General features: G+C 44.7%; 1 protein-coding gene across 1 annotated transcript in view; it reads left to right on the top strand.

Annotated features, from left to right (window-relative positions):
• The window catches only part of DNAJC17 (DnaJ heat shock protein family (Hsp40) member C17), a 121849-nt gene extending 106903 nt beyond the window's left edge, over window positions 1-14946 (top strand). Inside the window, exons 9-11 of the mRNA XM_063947776.1 lie at window positions 3411-3491; window positions 12252-12389; window positions 14738-14946. Coding sequence (XP_063803846.1) covers window positions 3411-3491; window positions 12252-12389; window positions 14738-14857 — 339 coding nt within the window. The 3' untranslated portion in view covers window positions 14858-14946. The remainder of the gene's footprint in view (window positions 1-3410; window positions 3492-12251; window positions 12390-14737) is intronic.
• Window positions 14947-27978: the final 13032 nt, after the last annotated feature.

A 27978-nucleotide genomic window follows, 5' to 3' on the forward strand; every position in this document is an offset into this window, starting at 1 on the left:
TTTTGACAATGTGTGGTATGAGTACTGAGAGAATTTCTTTGGCAGTTTGAGACACAGGGACTGAGGGTTCCATATGACAAGTTGAGTCGGAATCCGCAGCCATGTTGGCAGCAGATTGTGGGTCTTTGGAGGAGGAATCACCCTGTTTTGGGGATTTTGGGGGTCATTCCGAGTTGTTCGCTCGTTATTTTTTTTTCTCGCAACGGAGCGATTAGTCGCTAATGCGCATGCGCAATGTCCGCAGTGCGACTGCGCCAAGTAAATTTGCTATGCAGTTAGGTATTTTACTCACGGCATTACGAGGTTTTTTCTTCGTTCTGGTGATCGTAATGTGATTGACAGGAAGTGGGTGTTTCTGGGCGGAAACTGGACGTTTTCTGGGTGTGTGCGAAAAAACGCTACCGTTTCTGGGAAAAACGCGGGAGTGGCTGGAGAAACGGAGGAGTGTCTGGGCGAACGCTGGGTGTGTTTGTGACGTCAAACCAGGAACGACAAGCACTGAACTGATCGCAGATGCCGAGTAAGTCTGAAGCTACTCAGAAACTGCTAAGAAGTGTCTATTCGCAATTCTGCTAATCTTTCGTTCGCAATTTTAATATGCTAAGATTCACTCCCAGTAGGCGGCGGCTTAGCGTGTGCAAAGCTGCTAAAAGCAGCGTGCGAGCGAACAACTCGGAATGACCCCCTTTGTCCTGACCATATTATCGGAGATGTTCTTGTTCAAGAATTTCTCCATCAACTTGTAAGGTTGGTAAAGTAAACCAAGGAAAGGCAAGTTGTGCTCACCAGCTAAATGAAACTAGTATGTAAAATACATTGTTAGTAGCAAGGGTACAATCCCCCCTGAGGATGGGTTATCAGTACAAGTATATATGAGGTATTTGGTTAATTTGTACAAATGCTGTGAAAGAATGTATATCCAATACCCAATACAATAGTGTTTTCGTTAAGGATCTATAATCCAAGCAAGGGTTCGGATAAAAAGCAAATCCATATATGCTATAATAACATGTATACCATTCTAAATAATGCAAGGCATAAGATTAACACATGGTAGGCTATTGCGTCTATGAGTGGCACGCTCCACGTTTGAAATGTATATTGCGAAGTAAGAACAAAAATGTATAAAAATAACTTCAACAAACTAGATCGCTTCTAGTAAGAGTCAAAATTCACAGACATGAGGTCATATTCATAATATAGAAATTAGCCACTAGGTGGCAGTGTGTAACAGGAATGCAGCAGAGTAAAACAATCCGCAAATGATTATTGTTAAGGTATAGTCTCAAAAGTTATGAATGTTATTCAACACTCCTTAAGGTTAGCATAAACGAGTTTCTGGCATAGGGGCAAGATAAATCAAGTACAATAGATGAGATTATCAATAGACCCTAAACTGGATATTTTAAGCCTATGATAATATGTATTAAACCACACAAAACACTCGGAGAAAGGTGCTAGAGAGGTACATTACACTGAACATATAATTCAAGGGCTCAAAGTTTAAAAGAACAATTGTAGAGAAAGAGGTTATATAAATGAGCTCAATTCCAGGATGTGCAGAGTAATGATCCAGAGGCAGCTAAAGTCACCTGGAGAGAACTAAGTGTCAAAACAGGTGGAAATGAGTACCTCAAGCTAGTAATCAAATCAGCATAGCAAAGTCACAATTTACGCGGAAAGCATGGTCAAGGCAAACTGGAAAAAAAGTCATGAAAAGAAGTGGGCAGGGTACTGGGGACACACAAGGAATAAATAAAAAGACAAACACGGTAAATAATAGTGAAGGGCGCCAAGTTGCCCAGTATACAGTCACCAACTAGGTCTCCGACTTCTCCCAGGAAGGGCAGCTGTCAAAAATCCGGGGATAGGGCAGGGGACCGGCAACACCCAGTTGATCCCAGTACGACCAGCACAGAAGTAAATAGGAAGGATCAAACCGCGGGTAGTGCAAGATGCAGGAGCAACTGTCAGGGCACCGCCACCAGACCACTATATCCACCGCCTCCAGGTAAGTCTCCCCATGACACCTCCGGATCAGCTACCTCATCGGATCAAACAGCGCCGGGAGGTCTCTCAGCGAAGGCGGCAGTCAGCAGGAGGAAGTGCGGGCACCTGGTCTCCACAGCTCCCGCCGCCCACCGATTCAGCCCGGATAGGAGGTGATAAATCTGTCAGGAGGGCTACCTCAGCCACGGCAGCGGTTAGTACAGCCAGGACAGCGGCATCTATCCCCCACTGCAGCAGTCTTCAGACAGTACGCATCTGGGCACCACCGGATCGCCCCCCCCCCCATCCCCCCCGTGGAAGGCTAAGCAGCGTCGGGAGGACTCTCGGAAAAGGCAGCGAGGGGAGACACAGCCTGGGCAGGAGAAGCCGCAGCAGGTAGGAGGGCCGTCCGGAGAGCACACGGGGCCGCAGTCACCCCAGCCCTGCCAGCAAGAGATACAGCCTGAATAGCGGTAATCACAAGAGGGCGGGGTGGGGGGACTCCTAGCAGAGGCAACAGTTGCCGGGAGGAGACACGGGTTCTCGAGCTCCGCAAGTCCCGCCAGTCACCCACACAGCCTGGGCAGGAGCAGCCACTGCAGGTATGAGAGCCGCCCGGAGAACATACGGGGCTGCAGTCACTCCAGCCCCGCCGGCAAAAGGTACAGCAAGGGCAGTGGTAATCACAATGGGACAGGAACCGTCAGCAGGATACACGGAGCCGCGGCCGCCCAGGTCCCGCCGGTCACCGATCCACTTTCAGCTATGCCTACACAGGGAGATGCCGCCCGGCAGGCGGAGGGCTCCAAGGGGAAAGAGATATGTGTCCCAGGGCAGGGAGGATCAGGGTGGATAATGCAATATCGCGGTGGTAGCGATGAGGACGCCACCAACAGAGGGCTTCACTCCACGCGGCGGCTTGTATGAGAGCCAGACTCCGGGGAACGGCTTTTTAGGCAATTCGACCACCCAAGAAAAGTATCCACATGTTCCTCACAGTGAGAGGAGACCGTTTCCACGGTTTAGCAGTGTGTGGGTATAATCTAAGCGGGTGGATGGTCGCGGATAAAGTTCGTTTGAGCAGAGTTCAATTAAAATGTGGCCATCTTGGATGCGCCACCCACCGGAAGTCCCCATCCGCATTCTTAAGATTCACCATAGCAAATACCAGGAACATGCGTCATGTTGGTTAAAGTTCTCTTTCTGGTTCTGATGTAGATTTGGTATACAATAGTTGTACATTACTCAGAAGAAAAGTGTTTGCAAAAACAGCTTCCTTTATTATGTTTGTATCAGCGTTAAAGGAAAAAGAATGTCTCCAGTACTGTATTAGGGCGTGTAGCATAATTCTCTACAGCGGGAGATGTCTTATGACAAGGGACATGAAAATACTTGTGCTTATTACTGTATTTATTTTGCAGTATGGACAAGTGTTAAACCTCATTGTCTCCGGCAAGAAGAGAGGATCAGCAATAGTTGAATTTGCCACATTCAAGGCAGCTGTAAGTGTTTTGTATAAGCTTTCATAATTTATTGTCTTTTGAATAATCTTTATTTGCCACAGATGAACCAAAACATTTGAACTGAACACAGTCTTTCAATTACATAACAGGCAAATTCTGTTCTATTACTTAATATGTTGGATGGGATGCAAACTCAGTGTTAAATATTATTAAAAAACAAAATGTATTCCTTGTTAGAATGTAAAGCAAATAAAATGAGTAGTGCAACGATATACAGCAGTACTCCTCATCACAGCTGTATTGGAAAGAAAGGTACATTTAAGGCAAAGGGGATTAGACTGTGGGTTAGGGTGGTTTTGCGATCTTTGTTTTAAAAGTCCTGCTCATAGAACAGGTCCTTGCTTTATGTCCTGTTCCGACATTTTGTTTTTCTGCAGCTTTAATAGCTTCTTATTGCCGCTGCAGCAGTCACATAGACACGGGCAGCCACACGGGGCAGTTGGAGAACTGAAGCCGACTGATGAGACACTAGTCTCAGTACCTTGCCCCCCTCCTGATGCGGAATTGCTCTTGTGGACAGCCACCACAGGTGGTGACCATATCCCTATGCTGCCTTCACAGTCAGGTGCAGTGGCAAGGTGATTCGTGTCTCCCGGTTCCGTTGAAAGTTGAGGTGGTATAAATCGGGGGTTCAGCCTGGCAGCATCTGATCGTGTACCAGATCTCCAGCTTGGTTATGAATCAAGGTATTTTTGAGGACCACCTGAGCATTGGCAGACATGCCCTATGCACAGCTTAGCCTGGTGGAGGGGGGGGAGGGGAGTGACTAATGTTATGTTAGACCCTAGTGAAGAAACTTAGAACTCCTTATTGTTGAGCAATAATTCACAGATTAACTGCGCCAAATGGGACAGCTAGACATTAGCTTCTGCTCCTTCCATTCCTAAATTCTCAGCTGCATTTTTAGACCTGGTGGGTATTGTCAAAGCAGGTTATTGTGAAGCTTCGTGGTTTAGTTGCTGTTACGTCTGTGTATTCTGTTGCAGTGTTCACTTTCCCAGATTGTGTTCCATGTATATGTCTACTTCCTTTATTTCTCTTACGTCCTAGAGGATACTGGGGTCCATTTAGTACCATGGGGTATAGACTGGTCCACTAGGAGCCACTAGAATTTGATAGCGTGGGCTGGCTCCTCCCTCTATGCCCCTCCTACCAGAATCCGTTCAGAAAATGTGCCCGGAGGAGCCGGTCACGCTGAAGAAAGGTCCTGAAGAGTTTTCTGCATTTATTTTATATGTTTGTTATTTTCAGGCAGGGCTGGATGGCACCAGCCTGCCTGCTTCGTGGCACTTAGGGGAGGATGGGGGTAGGAGGGGGGACCTCTTGAAGGGTTAATGGTCCCGTTTCCTGCTGACAGGATACTGAGCTCCTGAGGGACCTATTCGCAAGCCCCACCATGGCGACTGTACAGTCCCGCAGCACGCTGCCACCCCTAACAGAGCCAGAAGAATGAAGAGTGGTGAGTACTGAGCCCGCGTTCCGGCTAGCGGGACGCCGGCCATTATGGCGGTATAAGGGTACGGAGACGCATGGCTTCTAAACGGGGCGGAATGCGTCTCTGGACACAGTGCACAACTGCGTCCCAGTACACTGTACATAGTACCCATACTGGCACAACAGCCTTAAAATGGTTCTCTCCATTTTAAGCACAAAAATTACCTCACCCAGTATAAAATATGGCTCCAAACATCTGTCTCCCTGAAGGGCTCTTTGTGAGTTAATTGTGCTTAACCTTTCCTCTGTGTGTGTGTGTGTGTGTGTGTGTGTGTGTGTGTGTGTGTGTGTGTGTGTGTACTGTCACGTTACATTATGTCAAGCAAAGGGGGGGGGGGGGGGGAGCAGCTCTGTCACTGGCAATAGAGGCTATCAGAGATGTTCTGCATATTACTGATAAGGTGTCAGAGGAGTATGAGGAATCTTATTTTAATGTAAAAAAGAAGTCCCCAGTCAGTTTTCCTGCATCTAAGGAATTTAATACCCTGTTTGAAGAACCATGGGTTAATCCTGATAAGATATTTCAGATCCCTAAAAGGTTGCTCTCATCTTTTCCTCTAGAGGATAGGAAAAAATGGGAAAATCCACCGATACTGAACGCATCAGTCTCTAGGCTGTCACGTAAAATTGTATTGCCTGTTCGTGGTGCAGCCTCCCTGAAAGATACGGCTGATCGTAAAATTGAGACTATACTCAAATCATTGTACACAGCTGCTGGGTTGGCCCAAAGATCCACTACTGCATGTGCGTGGATCACTAAAGCCATTGCAAAATGGTCAGGCAACCTAATTGAGGGGTTAGATTCCTTATCTAGGGGGGATGTTGTCTTACTCCTGCAGCATATACAGAACTCTGCAAACTTTATGGTAGAAGTCATAAAGGAAATAGGCGGGCTTAACGCACGCACCACAAATATGGCAGTGTCGGCACGCAGGGGCTTGTGGCTACGCCAGTGGACTGCTGACGCGGATTACAGGAAAGGCGTGGAAGGCCTACCATTAACAGGAGAGGCCTTGTTTGGAGATGAATTAGACAAATGGATCTCCACAGCTACTGCAGGTAAGTCTACGTATCTTCCTTCAGCAGCCCCCCCAACCAAGAAGACTTAGTCAGCTTCTAAGTTACAGTCCTTTCGGACGACCAAGTTCAAGGGCAAATCCAGAGGTGCTTCTACGTCCTGCAGCGGCGCAAGAGGTAACCCACGCAAACCAGCAACAGCAGGTGCTCAGGAACAGAGCTCAGGCTCTGCTTCCTCACAGACTTTAGCATGACGGTGGACCGCAATGCCTGGAAGGCTGTCAGGTGGGAGCTCGCCTTCAATTCTTCAGTCAAATCTGGTCAAATTCGTGCCAAGATCCCTGGGTCATAAATCTTGTTTCCCAGGGCTACAGACTGGAGTTCCAAGATCTTCCACCTCACAGATTCTTCAAATCAGGCTTGCCAGTTTCACAAGAGGCAAGTATATCTTTACAACATGCCATTCAAAACCTGTACAGACACGCGTCATTGTTTCAGTTCCACCTCATCAGCTAAACAAAGGGTACTATTCCAACTTGTTTGTAGTACCGAAACCGGACGGTTCGGTAAGACCAATTTTGAATCTCAAGTCTTACGAGTGTTCAAATTCAAGATGGAGTCTCTGAGAGTGGTGATCTTGGGTCTGGAGGAGGGGAAATTCCTTGTATCTCTGGATATCAAGAATGCCTACCTTCACATTCCGATCTGGCCGCCTCATCAGGCTTATCTACGGTTTGCACTGCAGGACTGTCACTACCAGTTCCAGGCCCTGCCATTTGGCCTCTCCACGGCACCGAGGGTGTTCACCAAGGTGATGGCAGAGATGATGTTTCTACTCCGCAAACAGGGAGTGAACATAATTCCGTACCTGGACAATCTCCTGATAAAAGCACCGTCGAAGGAAAGGTTGCCGGACAGCATTGCTCTCTCAACCAAACTCCTCCAGGATCATGGGTGGATTCTGAACCTTCCAAAATCTCACCTAGAGCCAACACTGAGGCTCCCATTCCTGGGAATGATACTGGATGCGAAGTTGAAAAAGGCATTAGTAATCCAGTCGAGGGTTCGGGATGTCCTGAAGTCCACACGAATGCATCTATCCATTCGCCTTCTGGGGAAAATGGTGGCCTCTTACGAGGCTCTTCAATATGGAAGGTTTCACGCAAGACCCTTCCAGCTCGTTCTGTTGGACAAGTCTGTAGCCACCCCAAATGGACATTCTGGGGTGGCAACAGACTTCTCACCACTCGTCAAGGGTCGGAGGTTCAGAATTCAGAACTGGATTCTGCTAACCATGGACGCAAGCCTCAGAGGTTGGGGAGCAGTCACTCGGGGTTCAGATTCAAGGAAGATGGTTCAGTCAGGAAGTCGTCCTTCCAATCAACATTCTGAAATTCAGGGCCGTATACAACGCCCTTCTACAGGCCTCACATCATCTTCAAGATCGGGCCATTCAGGTCCAGTCGGACAATGTGACAGCAGTAATGTACATAAACCGACAGGGCGGAACAAAAAGCAGAGCAGCAATGTCAGAGGTGTCAAAAATTCTCCTTTCGGCAGAGAGAAACGCTGTGGCGTTGTCAGCGGTCTTCATTCCGGGAGTAGACAACTGGGAAGCAGACTTCCTCAGCAGACACGGAGGTGTTCAGGTGCTTGACATGTCAATGGGGATATCCACAGATCAACATGTTGGCCTCTTGTTTCAACAAGAAGCTCAAGCGGAATTGTTCTAGGACGAGAGACCCACAGGTGGTGGCGGTAGACGCCCTGACGACTCCATGGGTCTATCAGATGGTGTACGTGTTTCTTCCTCTGATCCCAAGAATTCTAAAGAGAATAAAAAGGGAAAAGGTTCAAGCAATTCTAATTGCTCTGGACTGGCCAAGAAGGGCCTGGTACGCGGACCTTCTGGAGATGCTCCTCGAAGATCCATGGTCTCTACCTCTTTGCGAGGATCTTCTGCAACAGGGCCCGTTCGTCTATCAAGACTTACTGCGGCTACGTTTGACGGCATGGAAGTTGAACGGCTGATTCTAGCCAGGAGAGGGATCCCTAACAAGGTTATCCTGACTATGATCCAAGCCAGGAAGGTGGTAAAGCATAAGCATACATCTATTGGTGTGAAAGCAGAAAATTTTCTGCTGTGGAATTCCATCTATGACATTTCCTGCTTTTTCTACAAGCAGGAGTGGATGTGGGCCTGCGTCTGGGCTCCATAAAAGTCCAGATTTCTGCCTTGTCCATTTTCTTTCAGACACAATTGGCTTCTCTTCCTGAGGTCCAGACGTTCTTGAGAGGTGTTCTGCACATCCAGCCTCCTACGGCACCTTGGGATCTCGATGTGGTGCTGCATTTCTTTCAATCGGACTGGTTTGAGCCGTTACAGGAGGCGAACGTAAAATATCTAACGTGGAAGACCGTCACACTGTGGACCTTGGCTTCAGCAAGACGTGTGGTCGGAGCTGGGGTCTTTGTATCACAAAAGTCCCTATTTAATTTTCCAAGAGGACAGAGCTGAACTCAGAACTCGTCAGCAATTTCTTTCTAAGGTGGTGTCTGCATTTCACATCAACCAACCTATTGTGGTCCTGGTTGTCACCGACACCTCTGCTACTTCAAAGTCTTTGGATGTTGTGAGGGCATTGAAAGTGTATGTGAAAAGAACAGCTCGTCACAGAAAGACGGACTCGCTGTTTGTTCTTTATGATCCCAATAAGATTGGGTGTCCTGCTTGAAAGCAGACTATTGCACGCTGGATCAAACTTACTATCCAGCATGCTTATTCCACGGCAAGTTTGCCATGTTCAAAATCTGTACAGGCCCACTCTACTAGGTCGGTGGGTTCTTCCTGGGCGTCTGCCCAGGGTGTCTCGGCCTTATAGCTCTGCCGAGCAGGTTCTTGGTCAGGCTCAAACATGTTTGCAAGGTTCTACAAGTTCGATACTTTGGCCTCTGAGGACCTCAGTTTGGTCAATCAGTTCTGCAGGAACCTCAGCACTCTCCCACCCGGTTTGGGAGCTTTGGTACATTCCCATGGTACTAAATGGACCCCAGTATCCTCTAGGACATAAGAGAAAATAGGACTTCAATTACCTGCCGGTAAATCCTTTTCTCGTAGTCCGTAGAGGATACTTGGCGCCCGCCCAGTGCTTCGTTCTTCCTGCACTGTTACTTGGTTAAGTAATGTTGGTTCAGCCGTTGCTGTTCCTGTTTCAAGTTTGGTTAGCTTGGCTTTCCTCTTGTTGTGTGTGCTCGTACGGAATCTCACCACTTTCCTTATTTATTCTTCTCTCAAAGTATGTCCATCTCCTCGGGCATAGTTTCCTAGACTGAGTCTGGTAGGAGGGGTATAGAGGGAGGTGCCAGCCCACAGCATCAAATTCTTAAAGTGCCCATGGCTCCTAGTGGACCCGTCTATACCCCATGGTACTAAATGGACTCCAGTATCCTCTACGGACTACAACTTTTGATATATGTTCGAAACTCCATTTTAATTTACACAGTGGGCATTCTGGCACAGACGCATTATGCGATGCCTGTGAGGCTAATGTCTTTATGTTGCAGTGCCTGTAGCATTTGCCATTGATCTAGGAGAACTAGCCTGGGTCCTGTCATGATTGGACCCTGATTCTGGACTGACAAAGACATCACAAAATTGGGAGGTTGTATATAATGTCTGCGCAATAACCAGCGTGGAACAACAGGTGGGAAAGACTTGGGCAATGATGGTTACTGAACCAGGAACTGAAGTTTACCAGCCAGTCCCTGGAACCTAGTGAGAGAAACTCCAATTCAGGCCTGAACTCCAGTGCTGTGAGGGTTGAACCCTCATCGAGGAACTCAGAAACCTGAACTGGTGGAACTCAGCGAACTATAACCAGACTGGATCCTGGTTAGGAGTGCACTTCCCAGGAGCTCAGGCTTGACAACTGGGATGTGTCTCCTAATCTAAGAACACATCCCAAAAACTACATATCAGCACCCACAGCTGGCTCAACCCCCAAGAACTCAGCAAAGGCCTCAGCAACCAACAATGAACCTAAAGTACTATTCACTACCATCAATTGTGCCACAGATGGTTAAATGGTGAGTGACTATTTAAGAAGCTGGTACAGGTTCCGATGAATACATGCTGAGTGAGGCAACTTGCAGGTACTTTACCTGTAATGAACAGGTGTGATGACAAAATTAGAAGTGATAGAATACACTGCAGTTGCAGAGCACTACACGCAGGCTGGTGGTAGAAACACTAGTATGCAGAAATAACAGTAATGCTGAGGTGCTGGAGGTAGTAATGCTGGATGCAGCTAGTATTAGTAGTAAGGGCATATTTTCATGATAACAGTCCAGAGAGCAGATGGAGTGACAGGAATCCTTAATTAGGAGCACTGGCACAGGCTGATAGCAGATTCACAGAGGACAGACAGGTGGAAACGACACTGGCACAGGCTAACAGCAGATGCGCTGAGGACAGACAGGTACTGACCACAACAGCACTGGGACAGACTGGATACTGAAGTGCTGAGTACAAGTAATCACACAGAGTGACTGGAGAGGAACACACTGGGGAGTGAGTTTCTCCAACAACGTCTGAGCCATGGTGCAGGTTTAAATAGTCATGTGAGCGCAGCAGCAGGATATGGTTAGAAGGTGTGTTCACCTAACTTGGGAGCAACATGGCTTCACCCGTGCAGCAGGCTCAAGAACGCTGTAACAGGTCAGGTACAGTACAACCAATCTGAATGTGGCAACACTGTAAAGTAAAAGAAAGTCTAAGAACCTGGTTTGTGACAGATCTCAGTCTATTTCTGTTCACACTCAGCGTATTCTGCTTCCTTTAGTTGTATGTGATGTGAACTTTCCCTCCACATCCTTCTTTGACCCCATGCCTGTGAATGTGTTTGACCAAGAATCATTTCTCCCTTAGCAATGTATCTTTACAAACCTGCTTTCCTACTCTTCATCTGTACAGTTGGATTATTTTCTCTCCAAGACTTAAGCTAAATCTGATTGGGAGTTTCATGTTGCAACAGATTGCCATTCTTTTATACTTTGGCTACATGGGATATGACATAAGTGGCTAAATGCCCCTAAGGAGGGCGTAGCACGATTGACCAAGGCCACCACTATTCTGATCCACAATGCAGCTTTTTTAAGGATCATACTTATGGGGAAATTGTGACCACTTTTAAGTCTATTCATGCTGCAGGGCCTTCAACCACTTCAACTTCATCTTGGGTCAGCATAGCTGTTGAAAATAGGTGCAGCAACTCCTTACTGGTTTGAAGTAAGGGTGACCTGGAACTGAATTTGTGACATTGGTTGAACACATCTGAGAGGTGTCTGATATCTGCCAGGTGTGACTCTGGATGATTGTGTTCTGGCTCAATTGATCTCTGCTTACTGCACTCTCTAAGCTCAAGGCTTAAGAGTCTAAGAAAGACCTGGAGCCATTGCCCCTTTTGGTGATTCCTTATTTAGTCTGGCCTGGATAAGACTATTGGCCAGATGACGGAAATGAAGAGTTCTCTCCTAACGGTAAATCTTCTGAGTTCTTGCATCCATACATTTCACAGTTGGCCAGAAGGTACTATACAATGCAAATCTGTAAGCATTGCACCCAAAGGCTAAGCTTTGTGACACCTCCATTGTACAATGTCCCCCAAGTGGATGAATGAAAAAAAAAAATCTTATACTTAAGCTATATATTATTTTTTTCTAAATTCATTAATTAATAAAGAACACTCACCTTAGTTCTCTTGAGCAAAGGTTAATTGGTTTTTGGAGGGTTGCTGCTGTTGATTCCCACTGAGCTTGTCCTGTGGGACATTGTAGGAGAAATAGCTGCCTCCTTGCATGGGGATTCAGAAGAGGGAAGTTCTGGAACAATTTGATGCTGTTTAAAGTGCCGTAGCCTGCAAAGCTTGCATCCAGTGTCCCCAATTGATTGAGAAAAAGATTTAAAATCTGTGTAAAAATCTGTTGTAGACTAGATTCTATAATGTTACTGGGCAGATGTTCAGAAATCTGGGGTTAATTAAAAGTAAAACAAACATCCCTGTAAGGCCACCGGTCAGATAGCCTTATTATAAGAGTTAACTAATGGTTTATGTATTCCCTTCTTGTGTGTAAAATGTAAATGAATACAGACAACAGTTCATAATACATATCAATGTGTTTCATATTGTGAATATCCTAAATAAGAAATGTTATATATATATGTCATAGGAACTCGCTGTAAAAAATGAAGCTGGGCTTTTAAATAACCCCTTGAAAATTGTGTGGCTTGATACACCTCCACCGTCTGCGATGCCAGACAATCCCAGCAAGGTGATGTCTTCAAACTTCTCCAGTCACTTGGCACAGGTAATGTGGACAGAGTGGTATGTTTGTCTATGGAATGCTATAAATAACCAGCTGTTCTACACCAGCCTAGTGCTGGCATATCAATGGGATTAAATTCCAACCCACAGGAGCTAGGGTATGTTAAGAAATAAAACGTCTCCCTCCCTCCCTCTGCAGAGTAAATTCCTTTTCCTTAAGTGCACATTGGTTCATGAGGTTGTGTACTTGGGCTTTTCCATGATATTTTCTTTTCTTCTTTTTCCTTTTTTTTTCTTTTTGAATCTACATATATTGCTGCTACAGACATGCAGTGCATATACCAGAATTTAGGGTCTCCGGTATCACTTATCACCACTTATACTAGTGATTGTTATGCTTAAATTAACCTGAGTGCCCTCCCCCCTGAAAAAAAAAAGAAGCACATAGGTCCAAAGGGATATGTCTTCTGCAGCAGAATAGTTTCCTGGCTTCTGTGAGCTACTTTGGGCTGTACAGTACCTATGGATTTTGAGCATGATGCACACACCAGTACTGGGCATTATACAGTCTATAGGCTGACTCTTACTTCAGACAGTATTCTGAGGTGACCTAATCCATGCTGTGACACGCTCTAAGGGGGTTATTCAGAGATGAACGCAGATGGCTGCATACGCAGCCATATCTGCGTTCATCTCTGCACATGCTGGGGGCCACACAGCACAGGGCAAGGTCGTCCAGCATGTGTGTGGACACATCGGATTTAAGGTTGACCCATGTCAGGCAGTCAGCGGCCATTTTAAAAAAACAATCTTATCGGAGCGGCTGCGTGTGAAGTCACGCAGCCACTCCGAAAATGGTCCCAGTTCGCCCCGCCCTCCTAATGCCGTGTTGCCGCCCCCAAAAACACCTGCTGCTGTCAATCACATTGCAGTCGCATCCATCAGGGATGCGACCGCAGTGTGTGCGGCCGCTGCACATGCGCAGTTTTCCACCACCAGCAGGGTTTGAATGACCCCCTAAATCCCCTGAGCATGGTTTACTCTGGACAGTTCAGGGTCTTTTTGCATGTACTGCAGCAATCTCTCCGCATAGTGCAGTGACTACTCCGGCCTTCTAGTTATGTTGAGTTAATAAAGACTATGGGGGAGGTGTATCAAGCAGTGTAAAGAGTGGAGAAGTTGCCTGTAGCAACCAGTCATCTTTTATCAATCATTTTATAGTATGTAGTACTCATCCTCTATGAGGAGTTATTCTGCCCTGGCTAGACTGTGGGTGTGGGCAGTAAGGGAACAAGGGTTCAGTATGAATTACCTCTGGTTGGGATGCCAGTGGTCACATGACCAACAGCGGCATCCCGACACTGAAGATCCCAACATCGGAGGGGGTAAGTATTTTGACCCTCCCCTACCCTAACACTCCAGGTGTGGCGGCTAGGACTAACCCTCGGGGATTGACGGCTAGGGCTAAACACCTCCGCTGGTGCCTAACCCTCCCCTCGGACCCTAAGCTGAACCCCGATACTCACATTCGGGCTTTTATTATTCCAGCGCCGTTGACCTGAGTGGTGTTGGGTTTTCAGTGTCAGTCATATGACCGCCGGGATGCTGAACGCAGGGTTTATAGCATTTATCTTAGGGCAGTGGTTTTCAACCTTAATAATCAAGTTTTCTCAACTGGTCATGTTTTGAGGATTTCTGTATGTGGCAACAGATGGGATAATTGATAACCCAGCAAAAGAAAGATGAACTCGCCTGTGAAGGATTAAAGAAATTCACAAAACATGACCACTCAACATGTTGGATGTCATAATATAAAATAATTATTCATCACTCTTTCTTTCTCCTGCACACGAGTATTGTTTTATCAAGCTTCAACTACATCACTAACGGGGCCCAATGCGAAGGAGGAAAGCCGTTTTTTAATACATAAGTCGGGATTGTGCACTCTTCTTTCATCATTCATTTCTTCCCTGTTATACAATATAGGGGTTGAATAAATTGTTTCCCCCAGCGTCTACCACAATGAGGCACAAAATGGAGCAATTCAGTTGTTGCTCCATTTAGAGGTCCATTAACTGTGGGGTGACATTTCTTCTCGCAGCCTCCTGAGGTTCAAAAAGAAATGTGTGTAAAGTCCGTGGTTTAGGCCTCCAAACAAGAGTTTGGGCACCTTAGCCAGGACTTTAAACAGTATAAGCCACTATTTACAGCTAAACCCTGTCTGTTTGGGCACGTATAAAGCAATGGGCGCCTGATTAGAGCAACAACTGAATTGCTCTGATCTGTGCCCATTACTTTTGGTTCCTCCGTCCCATAGTGTTGCATTTGCTGATGCATATTTGTTTAGAAACCTCCTGTACTGGTTTATCACTCATTTTGTTCTCTCTACAGGACTCCGTACGATCAGAACGGGACTTTGAAAGTTTAGTACTAATGAAGATGAGACAAGCAGCAGAGCGCCAGCGTTTAATAGAGCAGCTACAGCAAGAAGATGAGGAGACCAACACGTAACTTGGCATGGCAGAATAAAATTGTTCCCCCCGTTTTGTTTTTTGGTTTTATGTAAAATTTAGCAAATTAAATGTACCTTTTGGAGAGTGTTTGAAGTCTCCGTTGTTTTTGTTAGAGACAGATTAAAGTTAAACGTTGAAACCTATGTAGCTTGTGTGGCCAAAGCACTATTACATTGAAATCTGCATGCACACGTGTGACAACAGCACAAGGAAAGTATATGCACACTTGCACAAATATTTCTACTTACAGGACCACTGAGACATTTTGAGGGCCCCAGTATGTGAGAGGGAGGAGTGTACTAGCACAGGGGCTGCCAAGGGGAGTTGTTGCTCTGCCTGCCAAGTCCCCCAGGTAAGCCTGGGTAATTAGTATCCGCCCCACCCCCATCTCGGCACACCTGTGCACACATGGTGCTGGGGCCTCAGTTATACCTATTATTTACTGGGTTGCTCATTTGTGCACTATCTATAAAATGCATACTGTTCAGGTTGTACTGGATCTACCATAAAAATGTCTAAATGTCATAAAAGGTTTTATGTTGTAGAAAGTCATATTCAGTTGCAAGAAAAAGTATGTGAACCCTTTGGAATTTCCTGGATTTGTGCATAAATTGGTCATAACGTGTTCTGGATTCCTGCTCCGCCTCTGAGATGTGAGGCTGCACTCCAGAGCTGCTCTGCTGCCACCCGCTCTAAATAGCATTTCAAGGCTGTTTTACAGCCTTCAATACCGCCCCGGGACCCTCCAGAACACCCCCCAGAAATCCTACATCGCATGGAGAGATATTTTTCTCCCTTGATGCCCGGAAAAAAGAACAAACAGAAGTCCCAGCAAGGCGGCCAGAAATCCAAGATGGCACCAGACACTGCAGGCACTGCTGATAAGGCTGACTGCTCCTTCCTCTCCTCACCAGACACCTCAGGTGAGCAGAAACACCACTAGTCATTCCCCAGATAGTTATTCCTTACCCAGACACACCAGTTACATATGGGGATATGATAGTGGCAATCAGAGAGGCTATAGGTCCCTTGCTGCAACAACAAACAGCCAGCATAACAGAGCAGTTGAACCAGCTAACACAGAAAGTGAAAGTAAAAATGAACAGAGAGTGGGAGAGTTATTCTCAGATATGGCAGCACTCAAGGTGATCCGAGTTAAACAGGACCGCATTCATTCTCAAATATTAAACAAATTAGATGACCTTGAGAACAGATCAAGGAAACAGAATTTGAGGGTGGTGGGGCTCCCCAAAACTCTTAAAGGGCCGGCATTGCTGGACTTTCTCAAAATTTCACTTCCCAGTTTATTGCAAATTACAGACTCCTGCTCAGACCTCGTAATAGAACGAGCACACAGAGTGGGACTGCTACGCACCCACCCTGGAGCAAGACCACGTGTAGTTCTTTTTAGATGCCTGAACTTCCTGCATAAGTAGACGTTCTGGAGAGCATCGAGAAAATGTGACCTTGTTTGGGAAGGGAACAAGATTTCTCATACGTCCTAGAGGACGCAGGGGACTCCGTAAGGACCATGGGGTATAGACGGGATCCGCAGGAGACATGGGCACACTATAAGACTTTGGGTATGAACTGGCTCCTCCCTCTATGCCAATCCTCCAGACCTCAGTTAGATTCTGTGCCCAGGAGTGACTGGACACACACTAGGGGAGCTCTCCTGAGTTTCTCTAAAGACTTTATTGTTAGGTTTGTTATTTTCAGGGAGACCTGCTGGTTACAGGCTCCCTGCATCATGGGACTGAGGGGAGAGAAGTCAGACCTACTTCTTCTTAGTTCAAGGGCTCTGCTTCTTCAGCTACTGGACACCATTAGCTCAAGAGGGTTCAATTACTTGGTGCGCCTATCTGCTTGTTCCCGGAGTCGCGCCGTCAACCCCCTCACAGAAGCCAGAAGAAAGAAGCCGGGTGAGTATTAGAAGAACAGAAGGCTGCAGACGGCAGAAGACTTCAGTAACGGAGGTACAGTGCAGCGGTAGCGCTGCGCTCCATGCTTCCACACATCAATGGCACTCACTGGGTGCAGGGCGCTGGGGGGGAGCGCCCTTGGCAGCAGTTACTGAGGGTCTCTTTTACACTGGCAAGAAAGCATATTCGGTGCCCGGGCACCGTGTACGATACCCCCGCCAGTATAACGGCAGCGGTCGCGCTGCGCGCCACTGCTCCCACACACCAACGGTTTTACATGGATGCAGGGCGCAGGGGGGGCGCGCTGGACAGGGTGACTCCAAATCCAGACCTCCATGGGTTAATAAATTTGATTTCCATTGATAATTTTTGTGTGATTTTGTTGTCGGCACATTCAACTATGTAAAGAACAAAGTATTTAATAAGAATATTTCATTCATTCAGATCTAGGATGTGTTATTTTAGTGTTCCCTTTATTTTTTTGAGCAGTGTATATAAATCGAGTCGGGAAAAACAGGTATACAGTGCGTAGACACTATATACGGTCCCCTGCCTGCATAACAAGCTATATTCATAACGGGGTTGAAGCGTGCCGAAAAAGGGTGGGGCTTAGCCCTCACAGCAGTGTTCAGCGCCATTTTCTCTCTGTCCCCAATAAAAAATGTGTACAGTGCAAACGAGGGGGGCACAGTGTTTTAGTGTTATATTGAGGGAAATATCGCACTATTTTTTAGATAATGGGCATGTAATCATTGTTGGTACGGTTCCATGGGCCTGTAGCTCGAGCACAGACATGGTAGTATATGTGGGGGAGTGTTATTAAAATTATTTATGTATACTTCCCTCGGACCCCTTGGGGTCGCCAATATGTTATTTTGCCTGGTTACTACTCCCTGCCATCGACGAATACTAGGTGTTCTGTCGACCATAAGGTTTCCTGTTAGACCCACAAATGGAGCATTCAGTACATGGTCATACACTTTCAGAACACATTAATGTCACTAGGGACCCGACGGTTCCGGACAATCCGCTTATATGTATGTTTTATATATATATATATATATATATATATATATATATATATATATGATATGTGTGTGTTTGTGTATTACATTATGGATATTCATATTCTGAATTATAATGAATGCTGAAGTAATAGTATTCCTTCTCATGTGCTGGTCGCTCTGTTGATAAAGCTCTAGGTCGGCCGTGACGAGTTGGTCTCAGATCCTCTCAAGGAGTCTGAATGTTTATTCTTTTCCCACCGCAGATAGAATACTGCGAAAGTCAACTCCTGGTCGACACAGGGCCCTGTCACAAAGGATCGTATACAGGAAGCTAAGTGATATTTTATTTCTATGCTTTGGAGTTATTTGCGTTACATGCACATGAGGGAGTGTTTATATTCGGAAAGGCATCCGATAGAATTACCCTAAAGAGAGAGGGGATGTTCCTTATGTTGATTCTTCTCTATAACATTGCGGCAGGCTGCCGTGCGTATACAGGAGGTGTGGCCGGGGGAATGCTGAGGCTGACTCCGAGAGATACTGGAGTTTCTTCCTGGGACGGTGTACCGCTGTTTGAGGATGCCTCAGTTCAGTCAATCTCGGCGGATACTGCTGGTAAATCTAACTTCGTGAGTTAGACTCCTTCACAACGGTTGGTGACGCATTCTTTTGTGGGATGCAGTCGTTTTAACCAGTTCGATACCGTTCTTTTTTTCCTTTTCTGTGCAGATAGTGGAAGGTGAAAAGGTAAGCGTTCTGCAGCCTTGTTAGGTTCGCAGAAGCGGATGTCGTTTTCTGTTTCTACCACATCCACCACATGTCGCTGAGTAAATCGGGCAGGAGCCCACTCGGGTGGGAACTCGTCTACTACTTTTCAGTCAGTCCGGGAATAGACTAGGACCTGTGAGTTAATTATAGAATCCAAAGGGGGACATTCTGGCGTTACAGATGTTTCCCCTCACTGATTTTTCTAATAGATCTTGCCGTTTCCCCTCTGGAAGGGGAGGTAGTACGCGACGCCATACCAGAGGTGCGTCAGGTTCAGGGCATTGTCCTGTGGTCCCTGTTTAAAAAAAAAAAAGACTAGAGGCTTAAATGCGTTGTTCTCCGCATTCAGATTACCTGGGTGGATATCCAGGATTGTCTTTGCCATTTCACCGGAGGTATTCTTTCAGTAGTAAGAGCCATTGTTGTTCTGTACTGGGACACTCTCCTGATTAAGGCAAGGTCAAGACACAAGTGGTGCAAATCGTTGTTTCCTCTCTGACTGTTCTTCAACACAGGGGAAGGCTGTTATTCCCAACGACACAGGCGTCGAAGGTGGGTATCAGAGTAGATACGGAACGGTTGAAGTTCTGTGTGTTCCTGTGGAAAGAGGTCTGAGGATCCGGAGTCGGATCAGATTTGCAGTAAAAATCTATCAATATGTTCCGTTGATGAAGAAGATCGGTGCGGCCTAAGCGGCCTTTTCGGTGAGCAGGTCAAATGCCAGAGTGGTTTTCACGGGGCCAGTTGGAAATGTGGTCCGGGTCTCACCTGCATATGCGCCGGAATATAATCCTAATGGCCAGGTTTTCGCTTCTGTGGTGTCGGCTCAGTTCTCACCTCCTAGAGGGACGAAGGTTCGGAATACAGCATGAGATCTTGGTATCCATGCATGCAGATCTCCGAGACTGGGTAGCAGTCCGTGCAAGGGAAGTATTTCCAGAGGAAAAGTTCGAGATGGGAAGCTTGTCTGCAATAAGCTTTCTTGAATTAAGAGCTATTTTCAAGGAACATATGCTTCGTGATCTGCCGTGTTAATTCTGTCGGACGACTTGACAGCAGTGGTGTAAGTAAGCCGCTAGGGCTGAACAAGGAGCGAAGCGGCAATGGCAGATGCCGAAAAAGTTTTCCACTGGGTGGAATGACTGGTAAACGCTATATTAGCAGTCTTCGTTCCGGATGGGAACGTCTGAGAAATAGATTCCTCTGCAGATGCGATCTCCATCCGGGAGATATACGATCGTCATCGAGAAGTTTTCACTGAAGCGACAAGTCGTTGAGGAGTGCCTCAATTGGACATGTTGGCGTCTCGCCTCAACAAGAGATCTCAGAGATATTGTTCCAGGTCAGAGGACACTCAGGCTATAGCAGTGGACGTCCTCGGGACACCTTGGGTGTTTTCAGTTGGTCTATGTGTCCCCTCCGTTTCACTCTTCTGAAGGTGATAAACGTAAGAACAACAAAGGTTCGGGTGATCCTCATTGTTCCGGTTTAAACGAGGAGGGCTTGGTATCCAGTTCTTCACGATTTACTCATAGAAGAGGCCTCTTCCTCTACGTGGGGAACTGTTACAACAAGATCCGGGAGTGTATCAAGACTTACCGCGGCTGCGTTTGACGGCGTGGCGGTTGGACGCCATATCCTAACCAGAAAGGATATTCCCAGTGAAGTCGTTTCCACACTTCTTCGGGCTAGAGAAGAAGTAACGGCAAAGCCTTACCACTGTGTTTGGAGAAAATGTGTGTCTTGATGTGAATCCAAGAAGGCTACTATGGAAGTTTTCAGCTGGGTCGTCGTTCTCCATTCTTTGCAGGCAGGTGTGGGTGCAGGCCTAAAGTTAGGTTCCTTTTCAGTGCGGTTTTGGCCTTATAAATTTTCTTTCGAGAAAGAATTGGCAACCTTTCCGGAAGTTCGGACCTTCGTGGAAGGAGTACGGCACATCCAACCTCCATTTGTGCCCCTATTGGCACAGTGGGACCTTGACATGGTGTTGCGTTTTCTTGTGTCAAAATGTTTGGAACCTTTATAAAAGGTTGTGTTAAAGTTTCTCTCTTGGAGAGTGGTCATGCTTTTGGCTTTGTCGTCCGCAGGGCGGATGTCGGAAGTAGCGGCTGCGTCTCACAAGTGCCCCTGTTTGATCTTCCAGGTGGATAGAGTGGAATTGAGAACTTGGATAATAGTTCTGCAAAATGTGGTTTCGGTGTTTTGCAGAAACCTGCCTATTTGATGCCTGTGGTTGCTTAAGCATTGGCTGATTCAAGGTCTCTCGATGTAGTCAGGGCTTTGAATATTTATGTCGCCAATTTGGCTCAGATTGGGGAAACAGAGGCTCTGTTTGTCCGGTATGCCCCAGCATGCATGGGGCGCCTGCGTATCTGCAGTCTGTTACACGCTAGATCTGTGATACGATTCGGTGTGCTCGTTCTACGGCTGGATTGCCGTTACCGAAGTCGGTGGTGACCCATTCTACTAGGTAGATGGGCTCTTCTTGGGCGGATGCCCGAGGAGTCTCGCCGGTTCAACTTTGCCGAGCGGATACTTGGTCGGGTTCAAACACTTTGGCTAAGCTATACAAGTTTGATACCCTGGCTGATAGGGACCTCATGTTTGCTCAATCGGTGCTGCAGAGTCATCCGCACTCTCCTGCCTGGTCTGGAGCTTTGGTATAAACCCCATGGTCCTTACGGAGTCCCCAGCATCCTCTAGGATGTATGAGAAAATAGGATTTTAATACGTACCGGTAAATCCTTTTCTCTTAGTCCGTAGAGGATGCTGGGCGCCCATCCCAGTGCATACTGTGTCTGCAGTTATTGGTTATGGTTACACTCTTGTGGTGTTTCTTTTCTATTAGGATGTTGCTGACGTGCATGCCATGGCATGCGGTGTCTTATTATTAGTTGTGTTACATATTCTCTCAGCATGTGGCTGTGTATTGTTCATGCCGTGGGCTGGTATTCTTTTGAATGCCACGTTCTGCGGTATGTTCGTGGTGTGAGCTGGTATGACACAATAAATTCTTTCCTCAAAATGTCCGTCTCCCTGGGCACAGTTTTCTAACTGAGGTCTGGAGGAGGGGCATAGAGGGAGGAGCCAGTTCACACCCATTCAAAGTCTTATAGTGTGCCCATGTCTCCTGCGGATCCCGTCTATACCCCCATGGTCCTTACGGAGTCCCCAGCATCCTCTACGGACTAAGAGAAAAGGATTTACCGGTAGGTATTAAAATCCTATTATTTCTGTTCCAAGATTACTCTGCTGAACTGACTAAAGCACGCAAAGATTTCTCACCGTTGTGCTCGCAGCTAGTTCAAAGGAGAGGAAAGTTTGATCTATTATACCCTGCTCGCCTCCGGATATTTGATGGGAACAGTTATCTTGACTTTACTAATGTTGACGATGCTTCTACCTACCTAGAGGAGGAAGAAGATGCCCATCACGTAATACAGACCCAAGCTGAATTTTGATTGCTCACATACAGTAATATATGTTTTGCCTTTTTCATATTTTTTTGCAGCTATGCATTCCTACACTGTTCACAGCTCTTTCTTGCTGTCGCTTCAACGGTATTACACTTATCCCTCAAAGATATATGCTGTTATATAATATGATTAGTTAGTAATGTGTTTATTTGTGCTCATTAGATGCATATTTATGTTTGGTTTCTTCATACTTTTGTTTTATTGCTGCTCAAGGATCTTTAAAGTTATTCTAAACATACCTTTATTAGTGAATAACAATGTTTAGATTTTTGGGCTTTAGTGGCTAGGAGCAAGTCACCTATGATACTGGACATTTACCTGTGTGATTCTGAGCTTGCAGCTCCTTCTGGAAGTTCATTGTATTTCTACTGCCACCCTGTGGTTTTTTTTGTTTTTTTTTTGTTTTTTGTATCAATTCTTATTGTTTCATTTTCCTTTCCTGTTATATCTTTCATGTTTTTTACCTCATGGTCCCCTCCCTCCCCCCCCCCCCCACCCCCTCCCAACGCACATGGCCACCATTATGTCATTACTCTATACATTATGTTGATGCCCCTGTTTTTGACATTTGTATTTTTCTCGTGTGATATAGAATGGCTTGTTGGAAGATAGGATCCTGGAATATAGGAGGTGTTAACTTCCCCCAGAAACGCAAGAAAATTCTCATTTATGCTAACAAAATGAAATTAGATATGCTTCTCCTTCAAGAAACGCATTTGATACCATCAGAAATATTAAAACTAAACTCTTTGAGATGGAAGGTGTTAGCATCTGCCCCGTTTAATTCAAAGGCAAGAGGGGTGGTTATTTTGGTTAAACAGCACTTAGATATAGAGTTAATCTCCCTTAACGCTGACTCGGATGGTCGCATACTTATATGTGAAGTTTTAATGGCCAAATTCAAGTTGACTCTTTGTAATATATACGCCCCTAACATATATTCCAGGTCCTTCTTCCAGACATTATTAGCCAAACTTTTACTGAAAGTGGATACCCCACTGATTATTTGTGGGGACTTTAATTTGATCTTGTCTACCCAGTTAGATAAGCAAAGGCATTCAGTAGGCAGATGTAAACCCCCCGAAAATAGGGGTTCCTTATTTCTCCAAACAACTACAACTACTAGATATTTGGAGGTTACACAACCTTACACAAAAGGAATTTTCCTGCCTATTTGGGGCGACTGGTCTGATGTCCCGAATTGACTATGTCTTAGGTTCCATTTGGATATGAGGCATTTTATTGATCAAAGTATGAGAACATATCAGCCTCTCAGACCATGCACTGATTTGATTTGAAGTTCATACATATATTGACCAAAGCCCTTTTAGATCGTGGAAATTTCCCACGGCTCTTTCTAATTCACTAAAATTTAGAGAAAAATCAAAAGACGCCTGGGAGTCGTATAGATTAAACAACCTTCCCTTCGCATCAGATAATCCTGTATTATTTTGGCAGGTGTCCAAGGCCGTAATCCGAGGTAGCATTATTTCTTATGTGTCATTAGCTAGGAAATCTCAGGGATGGTCATGTCAAGGCCCAACAAGCTTTGACAGATGTGCTGCGGACATATAAATCCCACCCTAATTCAACTACTAAGAAAATATATTTTGAAGCTAAATCACATTTAAGATGGCATGTTTATTAAGATGGAAGAATATTTTTCCTTTAAAAAAGACCATAGATTCTACAAATATGGCAACAGAAGTGGTAAACTTTTATCTATCATTTTAAAAGGACAAAAAACGCTGATGGTGGTTAGACCAATAGCTAAGCTTGATGGTACCTTCACAACTACCAATGCGCAGATAGCTGACATTCTGACTGAATTCTACGCCTCGTTCTCACAACCACCTACCTCTCCTGCAGCGGAAGTTGCAAGGTTCTGGGAAGACTCACCTATCCCTCGAATCCTGGAACAATTAGTAGAATCCCTTATAGGCCATATCACTGAGGAAGAAGTATCTTGTGCTAATAAATGTTTAAATAATGGCAAAGCACCAGGCCCTGACGGGTATACTGCAGAATATTATAAGATACTAGCACCCAGAATTGTCCCTCAATAAACACTATTTTATAACTCATTTTTGACATTAGAAAAGGTACCGGATCATTTTAATTCAGCCACCATAAACATCATCCCCAAAGAAGGTAGAGATCTCGCAGATCCGGGCTCCTATCGCCCAATATCACTTTTGAATGCCGATTATAAAATCCTTACTAAAGTTTTTGCAGAAAGGGTAAAATATATCCTCCCGCATATAATTCATATAGATCAGACGGGTTTATAATTGTCCGGAGCTCGACAGTAAACATCTGAAGAGTATTGGCAGCCATTTCAGATGCACAGAACTCTAACAAGAAGACACCACAAGCTATCCTTGCCCTAGATGCTGAAAAGGCATTTGATAGAACACATTGAGACCATCTGTATCTATCGCTTTGGAAATTTGGTTTCCCTAACAGATTCGTTAATATTCTGAACCTGTTATATTCTTTTTCAAATTCTAAGATTCTATGTAATGGCTATCTTTCTGACTCTGTTAAAATTTCTAAGGGGACGAGACAAGGATGTCCACTCTCACCGTTACTCTTTGCAGTAGCCCTAGAACCACTTGCAATAGCCCTCAGACAATCGCCCCTATATCAAGGAATCATGGTAGGAGGAGTAGACTGGTGTCTTTCTCTATTCGCTGATGACATGTTATTGTTTGTCACACCCCAATTATTCTTTACCCATTATCTTAGATATTATAACACAGTTCGGCTCTTTCTGGATATAAAATAAACATAAATAAATCAGAAATGTTGCATTTGGGCACCGACACATCATATGACATGTCATCAGCATTACTCAAGGAAATTAAAGTGGTGAAATCCAAATTTAAATATTTAGGAATTAATATTCCGTGCCATTTATCTCACCTATACTCATAATTTTACTGCACTGATAAACTCAATTATCACATATTAGAGAGTTGGAATGCGTTACCTTTGTCCCTAATGGGAAGGATAGCAGTATTGAAGTCTGTAATTTTTCCAAAGCTATTTTATACAATGCAGATGCTCCCAATTTCTATCTCTACCCAGGATATTAAAAAATGATAGAGAATTTCAAAAATTCATCTGGAAAAATGGCCCTAGAATTTCCAGAGCCAAATTACACGTTGCGCTCAGACCTACTGAAATTCACATATTCTATATTTTTCTGTTATATTGCAGATTGGCTACTGAAAAGGGATACCTACTCTGTATATGCCTTAGATTGTGCTACTTGTGCCCATTTCTCCCCAGGTGCCTTGCTACATATTCTGAAAAGCTTCTCCCACCTTCTATACTTAATAATATTTTCTTTAGAGACACCTACCATACTTGGTGGGCCCTTAATAAACTGTTCAAGAGAAACCCTTGCCGCACTAATGTGATCCAGTTTTGGGGCAACCCTTTGTTTAAACCAGGGCTAGAAAATCTAATTTACCTTAGACTGAATACAAAGGGCATCAGAAACACTGCTGACGTTTTTGACCCTGGAGGCAAGATTCTTTTTCTGAATTGCAAACTAAATATAATCTAAGTAATCACCATTTCTTTGCATACCTTCAGATTAAGCACTACATGGAGTCGCTTCCTAATGCCTTGTCTTCTCCTGAAGAAGACGATGTTCTGAGGTCTTTGTTGTCTTTCATTAAACAAATTAAATATAAAACTAGATACCTTTTATCAAGATTTAGTCAAATTGAACTCCCCCAAACTGTGGACTCATGTCACTGTGTTATGGAAGAATGATGTTCCTTCCTTAAATAATGAACCGATCTTGTTTAAAAACCATGAGACTGCATTGAAAGCACTTCACTCTGTTTCTTTACAAGAAACCCATATAACATTCATTCATAGAGCTTACATTTCGCAGGCTCAGCGCAAACACTTTGTACCCGCTGTAACAGGGCAATGCCCTAAGTGCAAGGCCTCATAATGTATGGTCTTGTGGAACAATTAAAAAGTTTTGGAACAAGATTATTTCATATATTAATACCACATTTAGTTTAAAAGTGTCATTAGATCCTGCAGCATTGTTTGCTAATTTCAAAAACTGGACTCTAGGTGCTGGTACCACCAGGCTCAGTCCTTTCTTAATTGTACTGGTCACTATTGCCAAAAAAGTCATATTGATACAGTGGATACACTGTTCATCACCCAGATTAGATGTGGTCCACTGCATGCTTCTTAAAACCATGTATTTAGACAGATACTCCACGCTCCCTAATGTTGAAAAGGGTATTATAACCTTTCACCGTAAATGGGGCTCCTTTATTGATACACTGCCAGATCATACCAAAGAACAGATTTTTAAAATATTTGAAAATACGGAATGGTGTTTATATTGCAAAATACAGGAAACACTGTAGCTGTGGTTTCCAGGGAGAATTGTAGAAACTAGTCACACCATTCTCAGACTTGCTACCACCTATTGAACTATAACAGTCTAAATGCATTTCTTTAACATATTGTCTAACTACTTTAATAACAGCTCTAATGTATTATGCAAATATGACGCCTATGTGCAAAACATTTCCCCCTCTTTCCCTCGTTCCCTCCTTCTGTGTTTACCCTTGTTGTCTGTTTTCTTTTCCCACTTTCTTTTAATGTGATAACTTAGTTGATATTTTACATTACTGAATACTGTTCTTTTATCGATACGTACATTGTATTTTTGCCAACTATTCCTATATATTCCTTTGCTAATTATTCCTACTCTTTCAACACACTCGTCGTATTAATGGAGATGTTGATTATAACATACCTGGACGAACTTTGGACTGGAGCTGCAGATCCCTATTGATATTCTATGTGCACATTATGTAATGGGATTGTGTGTCTCAATCTCTGACTTTATGACAGTCATTTTTGTCAACTCTTTTTTTTTTTTTTTTTCTCCACTTATCCACTCAATGACTTTACATTGTAATGATTTTATTGTTGGCAACTGTACAAAATTATTTATTTATTAACAGTTTCTTATATAGAGCATCATATTCCGTTGCGCTTTACAATTAGAACAACAGTAATAGAACAAAACTGGGTAAAAACAGACAGACATAGGGGGTAATTCTGAGTTGATCGTAGCAGCAAGTTTGTTAGCAATTGGGCAAAACCATGTGCACTGCATGGGGGGGGCAAATATAACATTTGCAAAGAGAGTTAGATTTGGGTGGGTTATTTCGTTTCTGTGCAGGGTAAATACTGGCTGCTTTATTTTTACACTGCAATTTAGATTTCAGTTCGAACACACCCCACCCAAATCTAACTCTCTGCACATGTTATATCTGTCCCCCCTGCAGTGCACATGGTTTTGCCCAACTGCTAACAAATTTGCTGCTGCGATCAACTCAGAATTAGGCCCTTAGAGCCCTGCTCGCAAGCTTACAATCTATAGGGAAATAGGCATATATACAGAAGGATAGATGCTATCTATTGCATAATGGTCCACCAGATTACTAGGTTCTTAATGGGTTGTATGATGATACCCCGCAATGTTGGTCAAGTGTCAGGAGGGTGTGAGAGTAAAGAAAGACAAAATATGTGATGTTATGTATACTGTATAGAGAGGATGTAATTAGGGAAGCACTGAAGGTTATGTTGGTGGGTCTGGAATTTGATAGGCTTGTCTGAAGAGGTGAGTTTTCAGGGAACGTTTAAAGGTTTGGAGACTAGAGGTGAGTCTTATTGTGCGTGGGAGCACTCCACAGAGTGGGTGAAGCCCGGATAAAGTCCTGTAATTTTGAGTGTAAACAAGTAATGCGGGAGGATGAGAGACGTAGATCTTGTGCAGAGCGGTCGGGTAGGGAGATATTTTGAGATGAGTGAAGAGATGTATGTTGGTGCAGTTTGGTTAACAGCCTTGTATGTCAGTAAAAGTATTTTATATTTAATACGGTAGAATACCGG

This window comes from Pseudophryne corroboree, chromosome 12 (genome assembly GCF_028390025.1).
Source record: "Pseudophryne corroboree isolate aPseCor3 chromosome 12, aPseCor3.hap2, whole genome shotgun sequence".
In the NCBI taxonomy this organism is placed as follows: Eukaryota; Metazoa; Chordata; class Amphibia; order Anura; family Myobatrachidae; genus Pseudophryne; species Pseudophryne corroboree.